At 41.5% G+C, this 16,967-nt stretch overlaps 1 protein-coding gene across 1 annotated transcript in view; it reads left to right on the forward strand.

Moving 5' to 3' along the window:
* NBAS (NBAS subunit of NRZ tethering complex) overlaps nucleotides 1-16,967 on the forward strand; it is a 360,677-nt gene that overhangs the window by 69,096 nt on the left and 274,614 nt on the right. Inside the window, exons 13-17 of the mRNA XM_007471211.1 lie at nucleotides 5,541-5,604; nucleotides 8,405-8,598; nucleotides 9,732-9,986; nucleotides 10,698-10,823; nucleotides 15,274-15,425. Coding sequence (XP_007471273.1) covers nucleotides 5,541-5,604; nucleotides 8,405-8,598; nucleotides 9,732-9,986; nucleotides 10,698-10,823; nucleotides 15,274-15,425 — 791 coding nt within the window. The remainder of the gene's footprint in view (nucleotides 1-5,540; nucleotides 5,605-8,404; nucleotides 8,599-9,731; nucleotides 9,987-10,697; nucleotides 10,824-15,273; nucleotides 15,426-16,967) is intronic.

Genomic DNA, 16,967 nt, shown 5'->3' on the forward strand with positions numbered 1-16,967 from the left:
TAATAACTGTAAGTGGAGTATAACCTTTAAAAATTGTGAACCACTATGTTGTACACCCGTAACATATAATATTGTACATAAACTATACTTAAATAAAAGTAATAGTGCATTAGAGTAAATGTTATAAAGCTTGCATGTAACAGTGCTATCAAGGGTAGATTGTTACTTTATTCAGAATAATTATCGTAAAATAATAAAGTTCAAGTATTTGAATCTCTGCCAAGTACTACAGTAGAAAATGCAGTCAGTCACAATCCTTGCCCTTAGGACATTCATAGTCTTGCAAGGGAAATTATAAACAAATTAATAAAATAACATGTTAATATTATGAAAAGATAAGCTCAGAGGAGTGGTGCATACTTCAGTTGGTGGTTTTGGGGAGGGGGATTGTTGGGAATAAGTAGTTGTATAGTAAGGCTTGGCTATCAACAGCAATTTTCTTCTCTCTCATTTACTTCACAAAAAACCCTGTTAAGTCAAAAATGTTTTTATACTTGTTTTAAGAGATGGGAGTAGTGCTAAAAGAAGTTAACTTAGATCACTAAATGTTAGAATCAGTGTTCCATTTTGACTCAGGTCCTCTGACTTCGTAGGTCAAGACTTTTTTCCAGAGAATCTTCTTACAGTGCTTTTATTTAGAAATACTGACTTTAAGTGGGCAAATTGGGTACTAGTTAAGATGTTAATGGAAAACAGGGAGAGATAGCCCGTGTGGTTTATACGAATGACACCTGGAGTTGTGCAGTTCATTATGTAGAGACACTGGGAATGTGAAAATATTAATAAACGAGAGGTATAATATTGTCACTTACCAAATGTCTCGTGTCACTTTGCGTATTCATCACTGGCTGAAAATCACTGAAGAACTCTTAAACAGCTGAAAAACACTTAAAACAGCTGTTCTTTTCTCATTTGTCCAGTTTAATCAAGTGACCTCGGGTCAGTCAGGTAGGACAGGCTTTGGATTTCTTTGTGGCTACTCTGGGAAATGAACGGGAAGACAATTAGTTTAAAATAGAGTATATAATATATAGTATATAGTTAGCTTATAACTTTACCTTAAACATTGCCTGAGAAAAAAACTAATGTTTCTGTTGCACTATACAGCCTTAAAGTCTTTTACCAAATTGTGAATTCAGCTCATCTGGGCCTTTCTTCAAGCAATACGCTACTTTATTAGTTTTCATAATATGCTTTGTTTGAATGAGTATTTTCTCTGTAAAATCTAATGATTAAAGATAGTTTGGAAGTGCCCGTTCTGATTTACTTCTATCCAGTTTTTAGTTGATTAAATACTGTGGCTTTCATTATCAATATGAAAATCCATCTGGCTAGAAATCTGTATTAAGTTTTGTTCATGTTTGGAATATATAGTAAAATTGCCAAACTGATTTTCATTTCAAACATTTCCCGTATGTTACGTTTATATATTTACATCTCATTTTTGGCCTTAATTGTTCTCTGAAGAAGCTTTATTACTTGCTTATCTGTACTTACTTGGATGTAGTAGACACAAAACTAACCTTTTCCATTTGATTGTATTTTCTCTTTGACACATAGTAGGTACTGACCTAATTTTGTTAAGTGGATGAATCAGTGAAGGATAAATGGGAAGCTAACAGTTCATGTCATTAATAGTGATCTAAACCACAGCTGTTTTCACAACTTCACTAGACTCTCAGCTCGTTGAGAGAAGGCACTGAATTGAATATACATTTCTTCCCTGAGAACTAACAAAGGACTTGGTGTATTAAATACTAATAATAAATGTTTGTGGAATGAATAAACATTTAAAGGTTGCTTTTATGCTGTTGGCAACAAGGTCTTTGTTATATTTAGCTTCCAGCTGTAAAAAAAGAAAAAGAAAAGTCAGCAAATAAAATCCTTAAATCTGAAGAAAACAGATGTAAGCTGTATGCTTTAGCCATAATAGCCTCTCTGAACAAAATCTGTAACTATCCTTAGGACATCCTCTTCTAGGCTACTGCTGCCCTATAAAGTGAGGGCACCTGAGGCTGTTTTCAGACATACGGTAGCACGTCATGCAGAGAGGAGTGGCATGGAGGCTGCTGCTCAGGATATATCAACATAGTACTGGGACTGAGTACCCCCCACCCCCCCGCTTTCCTGAGGGTCTTGGGAACTTGGTGATCCTGTCTTCAAAGTAGCAGCCTGCAGCATTTGAATCAGATGTCATAGAGCACAGCCAGATCATGGTTCTCCTCACAGAGTCCTTGGCTCTGAAGGGTGGTAAGTTGGGGCCAGTTTGAATAGTATAAGGGGAGCAGTGGGAATGTCAGTATAGAAAGCAGCAAGGGACAAGCTGTCAGGTTGCTGGTCTGGCAGGCCACCTCTGCCTGAGGCAGAGGTAAGTTTGGGATTTTGTTTGGGCTTCTTTCTTAAATATACTGTACAGATAATTTCATCAAACTCCCACATATTGTGAAGTTGAACGCTTAGTTCAGATATATAGACTGAATTGCTGTGTACTTCTAAGACAAAAGTACGGACAGGTATATACCCCAAAGAATTTAAAACAGGTCGTCAAACAAGTACATTCGCATACATGTTCACAGCAGCCGCAAGCTGGAAACAACCCAAATGTCTGTTAACAGAAAGATGGACAAATTGTGGTATATACTTACGATAGAATATTATGCAGCCATAAAAAAGGAATGAACTACCAATCCATGCCACAACTTGGATGGCCCTTGAGCACATTATGATAAGTGAAAGAAGCCAGACACAAAAGGTTGTTTGAATTCATTTATACAAAATACCCAGAATAGGTAAATCTACAGAGATAGAGGGCACATTGGTGGTGGCTATGGCTGGGGAAAGGGGAAAGGGAGTAACTGCTTAATGCCTAAGCTTTATTTTGAAGGGATAAAAATGTTTCGGAACTAGATGGAGGTGGCAGACATTGTGAACGTACTCAATACCACTGAATTATTCATTTAAAAATGGTTAATTTTATGTTAATTTCACCACAATGAAAAAAAAAAGATTTCATTAATCCTCTCCTCCCCCCCAAACCCTAAAACAAACAAAAATGCATATAATTAGAATATGATGCATTGTAGTCCCGTACTTCGGCCTACTTTTTTTTTTTTTTTTTTTCCCGGTACGCGGGCCTCTCACTGCTGTGGCCTCTCCCGTTGCGGAGCACAGGCTCCGGACGCGCAGGCTCAGCGGCCATGGCTCACGGGTCCAGCCGCTCCGCGGCATGTGGGATCTTCCCAGACCGGGGCACGAACCCGCGTCCCCTGCATCGGCAGGCGGACTCTCAACCACTGTGCCATCAGGGAAGCCCCTGGCCTACTTTTTTTTCCTGAATAAGCTTAGGATTTCCCTACCTGTGTCCTGCTGTGCACACTGTGGTCTCCCACTGGAATGTTGTCCTCCACCCATTTTCCACATCCAGGTCTTATCCAGCCATAAACAAATATAACACCATCAGGCTTTCTTTGATCCTCTTGAACTCTCTTCATCTTTCTCAAGCCCGTATCCAAAATGATCTCTTGATCCTTTGAAGACCCTTAGCACTTTTATCTATACCTCTTTTTTGGGCAGTTATCAAATTTGACCTTCGGTTATAGTTAGTTATACCCATTTCTTAGCCATCTATGTGCTTGAGTATAGGGCATATAATGTCTGATTTTTTTTTTCTTCTTTCCTTCGTAGTGTAAGTGCACAGTATTCATTGACTAAATAGCAGAAGAAACCACACTTTTGAGAAGGTGTAGGAATATTTGTACTATGTCAACTAATTTTTCTGTAGCTTAGACGTTCTACTTAGAGCTCAGTGATTCAAAGGATTCATTAGTTCATTCCCTCATTCAGCATTTAACTACTGTGACAGGGGTGGGCACTGATAGACGTGGGAGTACAAGGATGACTAACAGAGTCCTGGATGCAGAGAAACAAGTCTTCACCTTGGGTTTAAAATTGGTTTCACAAGAGATACCCATTATTTAAGCAATCTACATGGAACAGTCTAGTCCCCGAGTGTGGAGATTGGCTCCACTAGACTAGTACCGCTTGTTCATGGTCCTCTTGCTCATCGTTGACTTGGATGAAGACAAGCACACTTTGAATTCTCAAAGTGCTTATGCCAATGAGAGGACTTCTTTTTACATTTTTTTCTCAAGAGTTCTTGTTAAATTTCTTTGTAATCTATACGTCCTTAAATTTACCCAAGGCTGAATCATAATTGTTGTTGTTTGTCGGGCTTAAAGTTTTAAAGTGTTATCCGGTACTTTCCTTGTGTACTCCAGAATGTACGTGGGGGGGGGCACACATGGCATCACGTAAATAAATGCTGGCACGCCTCTGGTGCTGTTGGTGGAGGTGCAGCTGGTGGTTCAGAGCTACTGAAACTTCTAAGGTGCCTTGTAATGGTCAAATAAGATTTTAATTTAGTTGATTATTTTCAGTAATACGTACCTTATTCTAATTTTTTGAAACTTAATTTTTTTTTTTTTATACTTAAGGACAATCCATTTCTTCGCCTAGTATATAAATAGCCTTTTATGGCAACTTTTTTCTGATAGAGTTAACGAATTATATCTTCTGTTCTCAGGGTCTGCTCTGGGCGACTTATAGTAGTGGAGAGCAGAAAGTTCTCTCAGGGTATGGAAAGAAATATCAGTTTTAATACCCTAATGTATAAGCCACTGATAAATTGGTAATAAAACATATATGCATATTCTGTTGCATAAGATGAAAAAGCACATTTTGACATAAGTACAGCATCACTTTTTTTAGGCTTCAGATTTCAGATAACCCCCAACTGATATTTTGTTGTTTTCTCCCCCCATACTATTGTGATTCTGGAGGTTATGGAATTAACGTGGGCCTGGGAAATGTCTGGCAGTGGCTTAATCTCTGTTGTTTTGTAATGCTTGAGAGATCGTGGTGTGTCCTGACGTTCACAAAGGTGAGCAGGACATTGTGTTGCCATGAGATTAGACTGTGAATGTATTGAATTTGAGGATTGCATGGTTATATTTTTTGACTTGGTACAATAGGTTTTCAGTCATAGAAAGTTAGAACTGGGGATGACACAGAGTCCAACCTCAGAGCTGTGGGAACTGAGACCTGGAGGGTTGCTTGCCTTACAAGCGGCAGGGTAGCTCTTACATCCAGGCTGGTGTTTCATTCACAACAGCATGGCTGTTCTCCCAGTGTGCAGTTGTGCGTGCGTGTGTGTGTGTGTGTGTGTGTGTGTGTGTGCAGAATTGTTAGTGTATCCAGCTTTCATTTGTATGAATTGTATGTTTGCCATCACGGTTCTTATTCATGCTACTTTCTTCATTAAATTGAGTCACAGTACTTGCATGTGCACATCTTAGGTATAAGAACAATTGCTTTTCAAGATCTTGGAGAGGAATAGATTTCAGCTAGGTGTAACTAAGAGATGAAAGGAAAGCATCATTTCTGTATTTTGTTAAAAAAAAAATCCAAAGTTCTTGATGATGTTCTCATAATTTTCTTACCTTGTTGATCCAAGAATTTATGTGCCTATTTTTCAAATTCAGCCAGGCTATGATGACCTTAATCCTGATTGGAGACTCTCTACTGAGAAGAGAAAAAAAATCAAAGGTGAGTTTTATGATGTATGATGATTAAAACCTTAAGAGACCCGTGTTGTTTAATAAAGGTGCATTTTAGATGGTATGATATATATAGGGGAGGGAAAACTCCTTTTCTTTCTACTATCCTAGGTTCTCTGGCTGGGGATCTGTAAAATTAGATTGACAAAAGACAGATTAATAAGAGAAAAACAAGCAGAAGTTTATTAGCATGTACACTGAGTTTATATATGGGGGTACCCAGGGATGAGTAACTCCGAGGGATGGTTGGAAATTGTGCTTACACAGCATCTAAACAAAGAAACAGTAAATTTTTAGGGAAGTGAGAAGACAAAGAAAAAGCAGTTGGAGTTTCTAGGAGTGGCAAATTGTGGGAAGGCAAACATGTGGGGAAAGTAATGGAAGATAAGCAGTAGTTAGTTATGTAGATTCCTTCGGTGCTGTCTCTGGGCCTATAAGGGTCTAAATTTGTCTCCAGTGATGAACTCTTGTCCTTCGTGGTAGAGAGCAGAGAGGGGAACAACTTTGTAAATTTATGTCCTACTTTTACGCAAATAGGTAGAGGGCAGGGAGCTTTTCTTGTGTCTGCTTCTTCTCAGTGGCCTCTAGCCCCAAATAATCATTATGCCACAGTGGCACATTTTGGGGTGGCATATTCTGCTACCCTACATATAAGAGTCTCTAGATACTTCTGCTTCACTTTGGAAGGAGCACCAAGATTTCATAGAACAGGGACAAGGCAACAGATCCAGCTTTCTAACCTTCAGGTGTTAATATTTTGAGTTTTCCCAAGGCTGAGGCAGAGCCTGTGGCATGCAGCATGGCTCTCCCTCTACAGGCCAGCGTGGAGATGGCACACTGAGTTCAAAGCTCGTAAGTGTACTCCTTTGTAAATGAGCATGGAGGGGATAGCAGAAAGGAATTCCTCAAAGGGTAGACTGAGTAGTTATTTTTGGGGCTGGGGTGCCGGTGTGGTAGATGGTAGGTAGTGAGAGGTTGGAGGGACTTTCTCTTTCTTTTCATACATCTCCATATCTAAGCATTTTTTTTTTTTTTTTAGCAGTGAGCATGTATTACTTTTATAAATAGAAAAGAAACCCAGTATTTACATTTAATTAAAAGCAATAGTGATTATTTAATTGGTAGATTAAAATTAAAAACAAAAATTAAAATATTAAGAGTTACTTTGAGTAATTGGTTCCTTTTTCTTCAGGTGAAACTCCCCAAGTTAAACACTGCTGAATTTTTAAGTGTCTCCTATAAAATTAGTGATAGTTACAAGGTTCAAAATCTTTATTAAATTATGCTTCTGATTCACATTTAAAGACACTGAAAGTATTGATTCATTAATATCACATGTCATGTTCATGTATTCGCTTTTGTTAAATAATCATCTGAAATATTCATAAAAACATTTTTGAGAAAAAATACAATTTGTCAAATTAGAAGGTTGGCTGCATATTTAAATGATTTGCTCCTTTCCATCCCACATTACATTAAGCTGTAAGCCTAGGAACACTGCTTTTCATGTTTTCTTGGAATTCCTTATTTATATAGATTGCTTTAGGCTTAAATTGGAAGAAAATGTTGAGTTGTCATGGTTTTTGTTTTTTAATTAAAATAATGAGTTATTCTCATGGAGTTAACCTCCTATTTTATTTTTAATTTGGCCGTGCTGTGCGGCTTCTGGGATCTTCGTTCCTCAACCAGGGATCGAACTCGTGCCCACAGCAGTGAAAGTGCCCAGTCCTAACTGCTGGACTGCCAGGGAATTCCATTAACCTCCTATTTTAAAATCTCTATCTCCTTAGTCAAATGTTTACATATATTTTAAAATTTATGGTGTACTTTGTATGTATTACCTTTAAACCTTGTCAGATCCTTAGTGGAACAAGTGAGGTATAAAAGGGCAATAAAATTATAGTAAATATCATGCCATTTCCTTTTGAATGCCTCAATTTGGTGAACCACAGTTCAGTTCTATCCACCCTCCCCCAACGCCTGCAATTCCTTACTGGTCTTGAATATGTTTTCCTCTTTCTGATTAGTTGCAAGTATAGAGGAGGAAAAAGTTCTTTTTCCTACTACCCTACTAGATTCTCCAGCTGAGACCCAGTAAATTGGACTAACAAAAAGAAAAAAGCATACACATTTACTTAATATGTTTTAGGGACACAGGAACCTTCATAAGGAAATGAAGACCTGAGGAACAGTTACACCTGATCAGTTTTATACTAGGTTGGGTGAAGAGTGGAAAGTTGTAGAAAGACGTGAGAGACAAAAGGGTCTGAGCTAAGGGTAGTAAACTGGGAGGAACTTAGCAAGGCCTGTTTGTTTCCATTTTTCTTGGCTTCCCTCCGTCTTTGGAGATAAGGATGCTCCTTTCCTCCAGATATAAAGAAGGTACCTCTCACATGAGGATCTTAGGACCTGCTCCAGAGGAAGGTCAGAGTTCTTCCTGAGTCTGCCATTTCTCAGTACACACCTACCTTTTTTTTATATGTTGAAAATGGTGACATATCTCAATATTTTTCATTTTTTGAGCAGAAAGACCTTGATACATTTACCTCTGCATCCCTAGAACTTTGGACTTTGGCAAAGTGTTGGCATTCAGATGTTCATTAAATAAATTACCATTTGTATATTCTACTTGAGTAAAAATCTGAGTGGTGACTTACTTTTTTTTTTTCTTATTATTTGTCATACCTTTAGGACGCACATGGTTTTAAAATTGATTATTGGACTAAGTGTGTTGTATTTAAACCACATTGATGGATGGATTTGTATTGATTTACTTTTCCCCCCATTAGATAAAGAGTCCTTTTACCCACTGATAGATGTGAATTGGTGGGTGGACAGTGCAGTGATTTTGGCTCGCTGCTCTGGTGCTTTGACTGTTTCGTCGGTGAAAACTTTGAAGAATTTATTGGGAAAATCCTGTGAATGGTTTGAACCGTCCCCTCAAGTCACTGCTGCCCATGATGGGGGATTTTTAATTTTGGAGGTAATGCTTTCCCTTTTAAAGCAATCCGTGCGTTTGAGAGTAAACATTTATTACCCCCCAAATCTAAGTATCTGATTTTAATTTTGGTTATCCCATTATTTAATCTTGTCTTTAAAAAGAAAAATTTGTTATTGGAATCAGAACTTGAGTGCAGTATAAAAAAGCTCTATTGTTTATAGATTGTTTATAGATTGTTTAGACAATTTAAAAAAGTGCATTTGTATAAGAATGAAGAACATTTAGAGTCATTTTGCTCTCTGTAAAGCATTTCTTCCTCATTGACATGATAGCTTTTTTCTTTTTCCTGGATTAGTTATCTTAAAAATATAAATAATATCACTACCTAAGAAATACAGTCTTTAACCTATTCCTATGAAATATGACAGCTTAAAGCTTTTGGTTCTTTTATTAAGAAAAACTTGTGTATCATGAAAAAAATTTTGAAAAGAGGCTAATACTTTAAAGTTATGTTTTGGTCATTTAAAATTATTTTAAGTCTTTCAAGGTAATGGCCTTCAATAGCCTTCACTTCAGTGCAGACTGACAAATGTCTTCTCCCCTTAAGTTTGGTACCGAGTCTAAAGATGTGCTTTAAAGAGAACCAGGGCTTAAAATCGAAGGCAACTCTGTTAGGTCTGGAATGAAAGTTATCGTTAACAGGCAGCCTTCAGACTCAGAACTCTGTGAAGACATTGTTTAAAAACTGGGGAGCTCTGCTTGATAAAGCAAATAAATACCTTCAGGTTCATGCTGCTAAATAGATAGAAAAAAATCGTCTTTTCACAGCAGGAACAAAAATATCAAAAAGGAAGAAATTAACATTCCCAACTCCTTTATTTCCCTAAAATAATTACCAGGTATATATTTTACAAGAGCGTATTAATGACCTGTTATTAAAACAGGCTTTAGTTTTAGAGATTTGGAGCCAATAACTTCTGTGCTTATTTCTGGAGCTATTGATGTAAATATATAGCATTTGTTGTTGGGTTTCTTTGAATTCCATTCTTAGTTTTAATCCCACGGCTGATGTAATGAATCAAACCAGAGTAGAAATAAAAATATTTTTCTCATTAGCTCTAAAAACTTATCTTTAGTTCCTCACTATTCACTTAACATCTCCTTTTTCAATTCAGTGCGAGATTAAACTTGCCCCCAAACGATCTCGCTTGGAGACGAGGGCAGGAGAAGGTGGTGAAGAAGAGGATTCGGATTCCGATCAGGACGCATCTGCCAAGGCTCGCTACTTTGGTCATATAAAACAGGGCTTGTACTTAGTGACCGAGATGGAGCGGTTCGCACCAGCCCGGAAACGCCCGCGAACCATTACTAAAAACTACCGCCTGGTGAGCCTGCGGTCTACGACCCCAGAGGAGCTCTACCAGAGGAAGGTGAGGGTGTCCCCTTACTATCCGCGGTCACAGCATCAGATTTGATTTGCCTCTATTGAGAAAAAACTTCTTTTTTTAATAAAGGAAGAAATTTAAAGAGGGATTGTTATTATCGTTGGCATCTTAGCCATGTCAGTATGGTAAAGCTGCTGAGAATAATGCTGGTCTTTGCGCCTGAGCGGTCACAGTCAGAGCAGTGGGTGGGAGGTGAGTTCATGTGGACCAATCGTCCACTTGGTGGCTCCGCCCGGGTTTTCGCTGCACTTGGTGTGGCCTTCAGCTCTCACTTCCTGTGTGTTGAAGTACAGCTGTCTGCTCAGACGGCAGCAGGTGAGGGAAGAGCTGCAGACTTGCCTTCTAGTCTGGGGTTTGCTTGGGAAGCAGATTTGATCAACACTGAGTATTCCACGTGTTTGTGCTGCACTGTCACAAGTGGAGTCCTGGAGGAGTCGGGCCGCCCTGCTGGTCCTGGTTTTGCCATTTTACTTTATAACCATGGGTATTTCACCTCTGTTTCTCATCTTTCTGTTAAAGCACTTAAAAGAAATACTTGATCTATCTGCCCCTTGTCATGTTTGTGAGCTTCTGGGGCCACAGTGCACATGAAGGTGGTTAGGAATGACCTACGCTATCATCGTTCATTCTATCATCATTTTGACACTGCAGACTGCTCGGTAATGTCACATTCGTGTTCCATTTCCTTGTCCAAAGATCGAAAGTGAAGAGTATGAAGAAGCCTTGTCTCTGGCTCAGACCTACAGCCTGGATACTGACCTGGTGTATCAGAGGCAGTGGAGGAAGTCAGCTGTCAACATTGCTTCAATTCAGAATTACTTGGTATGTTTAAGATTTTGGGGAACATGCAGTAAAATTCAAACTTACGGAAAAACTTTTGGCTGTAGGGCTTCATGTTGGAGTAGTTTTCACTGCTGACTTTTCTATATGAAGTGTTTTATTCTACCTTGAAAAATTATCTTATCAGGTTCTGTCGACCCTGCAGCTGGATGTTGGTGCAGAAGACATGTGACCAAATATTCACTGACAAACCAGCCAACTGCCTGGTCTTGGCCTAATCCTTTCCCTTCATCTACCTCAGTTAACCTCTGTTCACCTCCATCAGTCAGGGTCCTGTCAGAGGCCAGGAACCACACAGTAATTTGAACAGGAACAGTTTTAATGTGGAGAATTAATATTTTCTAGCAACAAGAGATTTACTATATGAGGGCAAAGAGAACTCTAAGGAATACGCTGGGGCTGAACGGCGTGTAGCCAAGGAGGGAACAAACTCGGAAGGGAGGGCTCCCCCTGGGTTGGGATTCAGGCTTCATTGGACAAGGAGTGGTTGCAGCACATTGGACGGACGGACGAGCAGTTCGCTGGAATGCCTGAGGCCATGGCTGGTCCATAGTAGCCAAGGCTGGCAGGCAGGGAAAGGTGGGATGGATGGGCCAGCTGGATGCCTGTTGCTAGGGTGGCCGTGAACTGAGGTTGGGGGGGTCGGAAAACCCCAGGGACTGGTAAGTAGGGAGCCCCCCACCAGCATGAAGGCTGGTAGATAAGGAACCGTGGCCAGGACTGGAAAGAAAAAAATTCCCCCTGGAGTGTAGGCGAGCCTAGTTTAGGGAGCTTCCCCTTCAGGTGCCTGGGAGGATTCGCTGGGGAGGAATATGTCCATGGGAGTGCAGCTGACACTAAGTGGGAAGTTGTCCTCCAAAGGAGGGAGGGGGAAGTAAGCACCACCAGATGTCGCCTGCGGGCATTGCCAAGACAGGAGCAAGAACCAGCACACACGTGGGCTAGAGACCAGGGCCTCTTCCTCTGCAGTGGCCTGCAGCGCCCTCTGTTGACAAAGCTTAATATCGTGTCAGCCGCAAATGGGAAAGGCTGTTTATCCCATAGCTGGCTCTGAAGAGTGCTTTTGAGGCTGAGAGGCAATAAATAGATAACTGTCATATCAAACTTGCCAAATACCCCCTTTTTGCTTAAATCCTACAGTTAAATCCTTCCTGCTATGTGCTGCCACAGTTAGAGTTACTATGTTGGCTGCTTATTTGAATCATTGGCACCTTTGTAAGGAGGTAGTTGGACTCATACCTATTTTTAGAAGGTGCTGACTTCTCATCAGGTGACATTTAGGAAGGCAAATACCTTTGCGTCTAGGAATATTCTAAGAAGTGTTGGGAAATTTTCATCGTAGTTGTTTTCCCTAAACATTCATGTACATGAGCAATTAACAATAACTAAAAACGTAAAATCTGAAAAAGTTGCATGTAAGAAGTTGATGCTTCAACCAGACGGGAAGATGAACGGTTAATACAAGCAAGATATCAGAGTTGAGAGAGCATGAAAGATAATGAAATAAAGGAAGAAGACAGAGTTGCTTGTATTTTCTTTAGAATATCAGAACAGCAAACCTATGTTATCTTTCTTTCTTTTGTGACTCAGGACAGTGAGCTCATGAGTTCATGTATATCCACTTAACGGCCTTTTCTGTAACACAGTAGAAAGCAGATTTGGTCTCTGAAGGAGCTGACAAATGTTAGGAGAGACAAATTATGTACATTTTTTATTGGGGGAAATACTTAATTCAGCGAAATAAATAGGCAATGAAGAGTGAAAGCACTATGCCAGGAATGAAGGGGGTACAGGAGTGGCATAAATATGGCCTTCGCTTTTAGGGAGCTTCTAATTTTACCGAGAAGACAAGCTTTATGCCTTCATTATAGAAATGACCATACAAGAAGATTGCGGACAAATGCTGTGGGAACCCAGTGAAGGTAGCAATCATTATAGACTCTGGTTATGGAAGTCTTCATATAGTGAAGATGTTTTGGGCAGGGATTTGAAAGGATTCAAAGTAGAGCTAGAAGAGAGGAAGGCATTCTTAGTGGGACAAGTGGTATGAGCAAATTAAAAGAAAATGAGCATGACTCATGAGGCCAGTGACTAAACCTGGCTTATTCATTGTTCTATTTTCATGGCACACAAAAAGTACTCAGTAAATATTTCCTGGATGAATGGCTCTGTAAGGAAACCAGTCTGTTGGATCTGAGATTCCGTGATGGTGAACATTGGGGCATATTGATTAGAAAGATACATTGATTTGGGTTCAGGTGGGAAACCTTGCCAAAGGCAAGAGACTCCTGCAGTGTCCCAGTTGTTACGTGTCAATGACATGGACTGATACAGAGGCCATAGATGTGGAGAAGGGGGTGTGAGTTCAGAGACATTTCAGGAAAGAATTGATATGAAGGAATGTGTAAAGAGATGTGTAGGGTATGAGTCAGATTTTACCCTAAATTTGTATCCACAAGGACTCTTTCTAGGAAGAGGGCAAGTCAGGAATTTTGAATGGAGTCAGAGGAAGCTGTTGGGAGGGAAGTACATATGGGCCCTTCGTCTTTCCAAGGAACAACATACCATGACTTTTTATGATTAAATTATCATCTGTGGGCTTCCCTGATGGCGCAGTGGTTGAGTCTGCCTGCCGATGCAGGGGACGCGGGTTCGTGTCCCGGTCTGGGAAGATCTCACATGCTGGAGCGGCTGGGCCCGTGAGCCATGGCCGCTGAGCCTGTGCGTCCGGAGCCTGTGCTCCGCAACGGGAGAGGCCACAACAGGGAGAGGCCCCCATATCGCAAAAAAAAAAAAAAATAAAGAGCAACTGAAGGGCTTCCCTGGTGGCGCAGTGGTTGAGAGTCCGCCTGCCGATGCAGGGGACGCGGGTTCGTGTCCCGGTCTGGGAAGATCTCACATGCTGGAGCGGCTGGGCCCGTGAGCCATGGCCGCTGAGCCTGCGCGTCCGGAGCCTGTGCTCCGCAACGGGAGAGGCCACAACAGGGAGAGGCCCCCATATCGCAAAAAAAAAAAAAAATAAAGAGCAACTGAAGGGCTTCCCTGGTGGCGCAGTGGTTGAGAGTCCGCCTGCCGATGCAGGGGACGCGGGTTCGTGTCCCGGTCTGGGAAGATCTCACATGCTGGAGCGGCTGGGCCCGTGAGCCATGGCCGCTGAGCCTGCGCGTCCGGAGCCTGTGCTCCGCAACGGGAGAGGCCACAACAGGGAGAGGCCCCCATATCGCAAAAAAAAAAAAAAATAAAGAGCAACTGAAGGGCTTCCCTGGTGGCGCAGTGGTTGAGAGTCCGCCTGCCGATGCAGGGGACGCGGGTTCGTGTCCCGGTCTGGGAAGATCTCACATGCTGGAGCGGCTGGGCCCGTGAGCCATGGCCGCTGAGCCTGCGCGTCCGGAGCCTGTGCTCCGCAACGGGAGAGGCCACAACAGGGAGAGGCCCCCATATCGCAAAAAAAAAAAAAAATAAAGAGCAACTGAAGGGCTTCCCTGGTGGCGCAGTGGTTGAGAGTCCGCCTGCCGATGCAGGGGACGCGGGTTCGTGTCCCGGTCTGGGAAGATCTCACATGCTGGAGCGGCTGGGCCCGTGAGCCATGGCCGCTGAGCCTGCGCGTCCGGAGCCTGTGCTCCGCAACGGGAGAGGCCACAACAGGGAGAGGCCCCCATATCGCAAAAAAAAAAAAAAATAAAGAGCAACTGAAGGGCTTCCCTGGTGGCGCAGTGGTTGAGAGTCCGCCTGCCGATGCAGGGGACGCGGGTTCGTGTCCCGGTCTGGGAAGATCTCACATGCTGGAGCGGCTGGGCCCGTGAGCCATGGCCGCTGAGCCTGCGCGTCCGGAGCCTGTGCTCCGCAACGGGAGAGGCCACAACAGGGAGAGGCCCCCATATCGCAAAAAAAAAAAAAAATAAAGAGCAACTGAAGGGCTTCCCTGGTGGCGCAGTGGTTGAGAGTCCGCCTGCCGATGCAGGGGACGCGGGTTCGTGTCCCGGTCTGGGAAGATCTCACATGCTGGAGCGGCTGGGCCCGTGAGCCATGGCCGCTGAGCCTGCGCGTCCGGAGCCTGTGCTCCGCAACGGGAGAGGCCACAACAGGGAGAGGCCCCCATATCGCAAAAAAAAAAAAAAAATAAAGAGCAACTGAAGAGTTTGGGAAGAGCTTCTTATGTTTCCAAAAAAGAGTTCTGAACTTGGTGTTTCAGTGTGTTTCATTAGACGAAGAAAGAAAGCAGTTGGAATCACATGCCTTCTACCCAGTCCTAGTCACTGTTAGGAAAGTAGCTTTTTAATGTTGAGATGCTCTAGCAGCTGCTTGTGGCCAAGGTTTCAGGTAGCTCTGCTCTCTTATGTATAGCTTTATAATTCTAGAAGGCAGTTTTCAGATGCTCTCAGATGTCATGGTTTCTTTAATGCCTCTGTTTTTAAATTTTCTCTATATCCAGAGTAAAATAAAGAAACGATCCTGGGTTCTTCATGAGTGCTTGGAAAGAGTTCCTGAAACTGTGGATGCTGCGAAAGAACTGCTTCAATATGGATTAAAAGGCACAGACCTGGAGGCTCTTTTAGCCATAGGGAAAGGAGCAGATGATGGCAGGTTGGTTCCGGAAAGATGTGGATAGAAGTAAAGGTGACTTTATGAAAATTTTTAAGCTGAGACATTGGAAAGGGTAACCTTTTCTTTATTTAGGTTATTCTGCAATGGAGCAGTTGCCTTTGATTAATGCTTTTTTTATCTGAGGTCAGTTTTCTTTCCTTTAAGTTAAATACGTTTACATATGATAGCTTGATGCTAAGGAAAGAGCAAATTCTACAAACATTTATTGAATGCTGGCTGTTTCTACGCTGTGAGGTTAAGGCGGCATGCGCCTAGGTGCGCTTACCGGTGAACTGAACCACCGTAGGCAAGTCTGAGCTTCATTCACTTACTTTATCTGTAGCATTGTGTCCTTCTTCAGAGAATTACCTTAAGTTATACATCTTGTGAAAGCATCTCATAAACTTCTTTTTTGAATTTTATTTTATTTTATTAATTTTTTTAAACAGCAGGTTCTTATTAGTTATCCATTTTATACATATTAGTGTCTACATATCAATCCCAATCTCCCAATTCATCCCACCACCACCACAACCCCCCGCCACCTTCCCCGCATGGTGTCCATACGTTTGTTCTCTACATTTGTGTCTCAATTTCTGCCCTGCAAACCGGTTCATCTGTACCGTTTTTCTAGGTTCAAAATATATGTGTTAATATACAACATTTGTTTTTCTCTTCCTGACTTTCTTCACTCTGTATGACAGTCTCTAGGTCCATTCACGTCTCTACAAATGACCCAACTTGGTTCCTGTTTATGGCTGACGTCTTCTTTATCCATTCGTCTGTCAGTGGGCATTTAGGTTGCTTCCATGTCCTGGCTGTTGTAAATAGTGCTGCAGTGAACATTGGGGTGCATGTGCCTTTTTGAATTATGGTTTTCTCTGGGTATATGCCCAGTAGTGGGATTGCTGGGTCACATGGTAGTTCTATTTTTAGTTTTTTAAGGAACCTCCATAGTGGGTGTATCAATTTACATTCCTACCAACAGTACAAGAGGGTTCGCTTTTTTCCACACCCTCTCCAGCATTTGTTGTTTGTAGATTTTCTGATGATGCTCATTCTCACTGGTGTGAGGTGGTACCTCACTGTAGTTTTGATTTGCGTTTCTCTAATAATTAGTGATGTTGAGCAGCTTTTCATGTGCTTCTTGGCCATCTGTATATCTTCTTTGGAGAAATGCCTATTTAGGTCTTCTGCCCATTTTTGGATTGGGTTGTTTGTTTTTTTAATATTGAGCTGCATGAGCTGTTTATATATTTTGGAGATTAATCCTTTGTAAGTTGCTTCATTTGCAAATATTTTCTCCCATTCTGAGGGCTGTCTTTTCGTCTTGTTTGTAGTTTCCTTTGCTTTGCAAAAGCTTTTAAGTTTCATTAGGTCTTATTTGTTTGTTTTTGTTTTTATTTCCATTGCTCTAGGAGGTGGATCAAAAAAGATCTTTCTGTGATTTATGTTAAAGAGTGTTATTCCTGTGTTTTCCTCTAAGAGTTTTATAGTGTCTGGTCTTACATTTAGGTCTTTAATCCATTTTGAGCTTATTTT

The sequence above is a fragment of the Lipotes vexillifer genome, unplaced genomic scaffold, assembly GCF_000442215.2.
Source record: "Lipotes vexillifer unplaced genomic scaffold, Lipotes_vexillifer_v1.1 scaffold604, whole genome shotgun sequence".
Classification (NCBI taxonomy): Eukaryota; Metazoa; Chordata; class Mammalia; order Artiodactyla; family Lipotidae; genus Lipotes; species Lipotes vexillifer.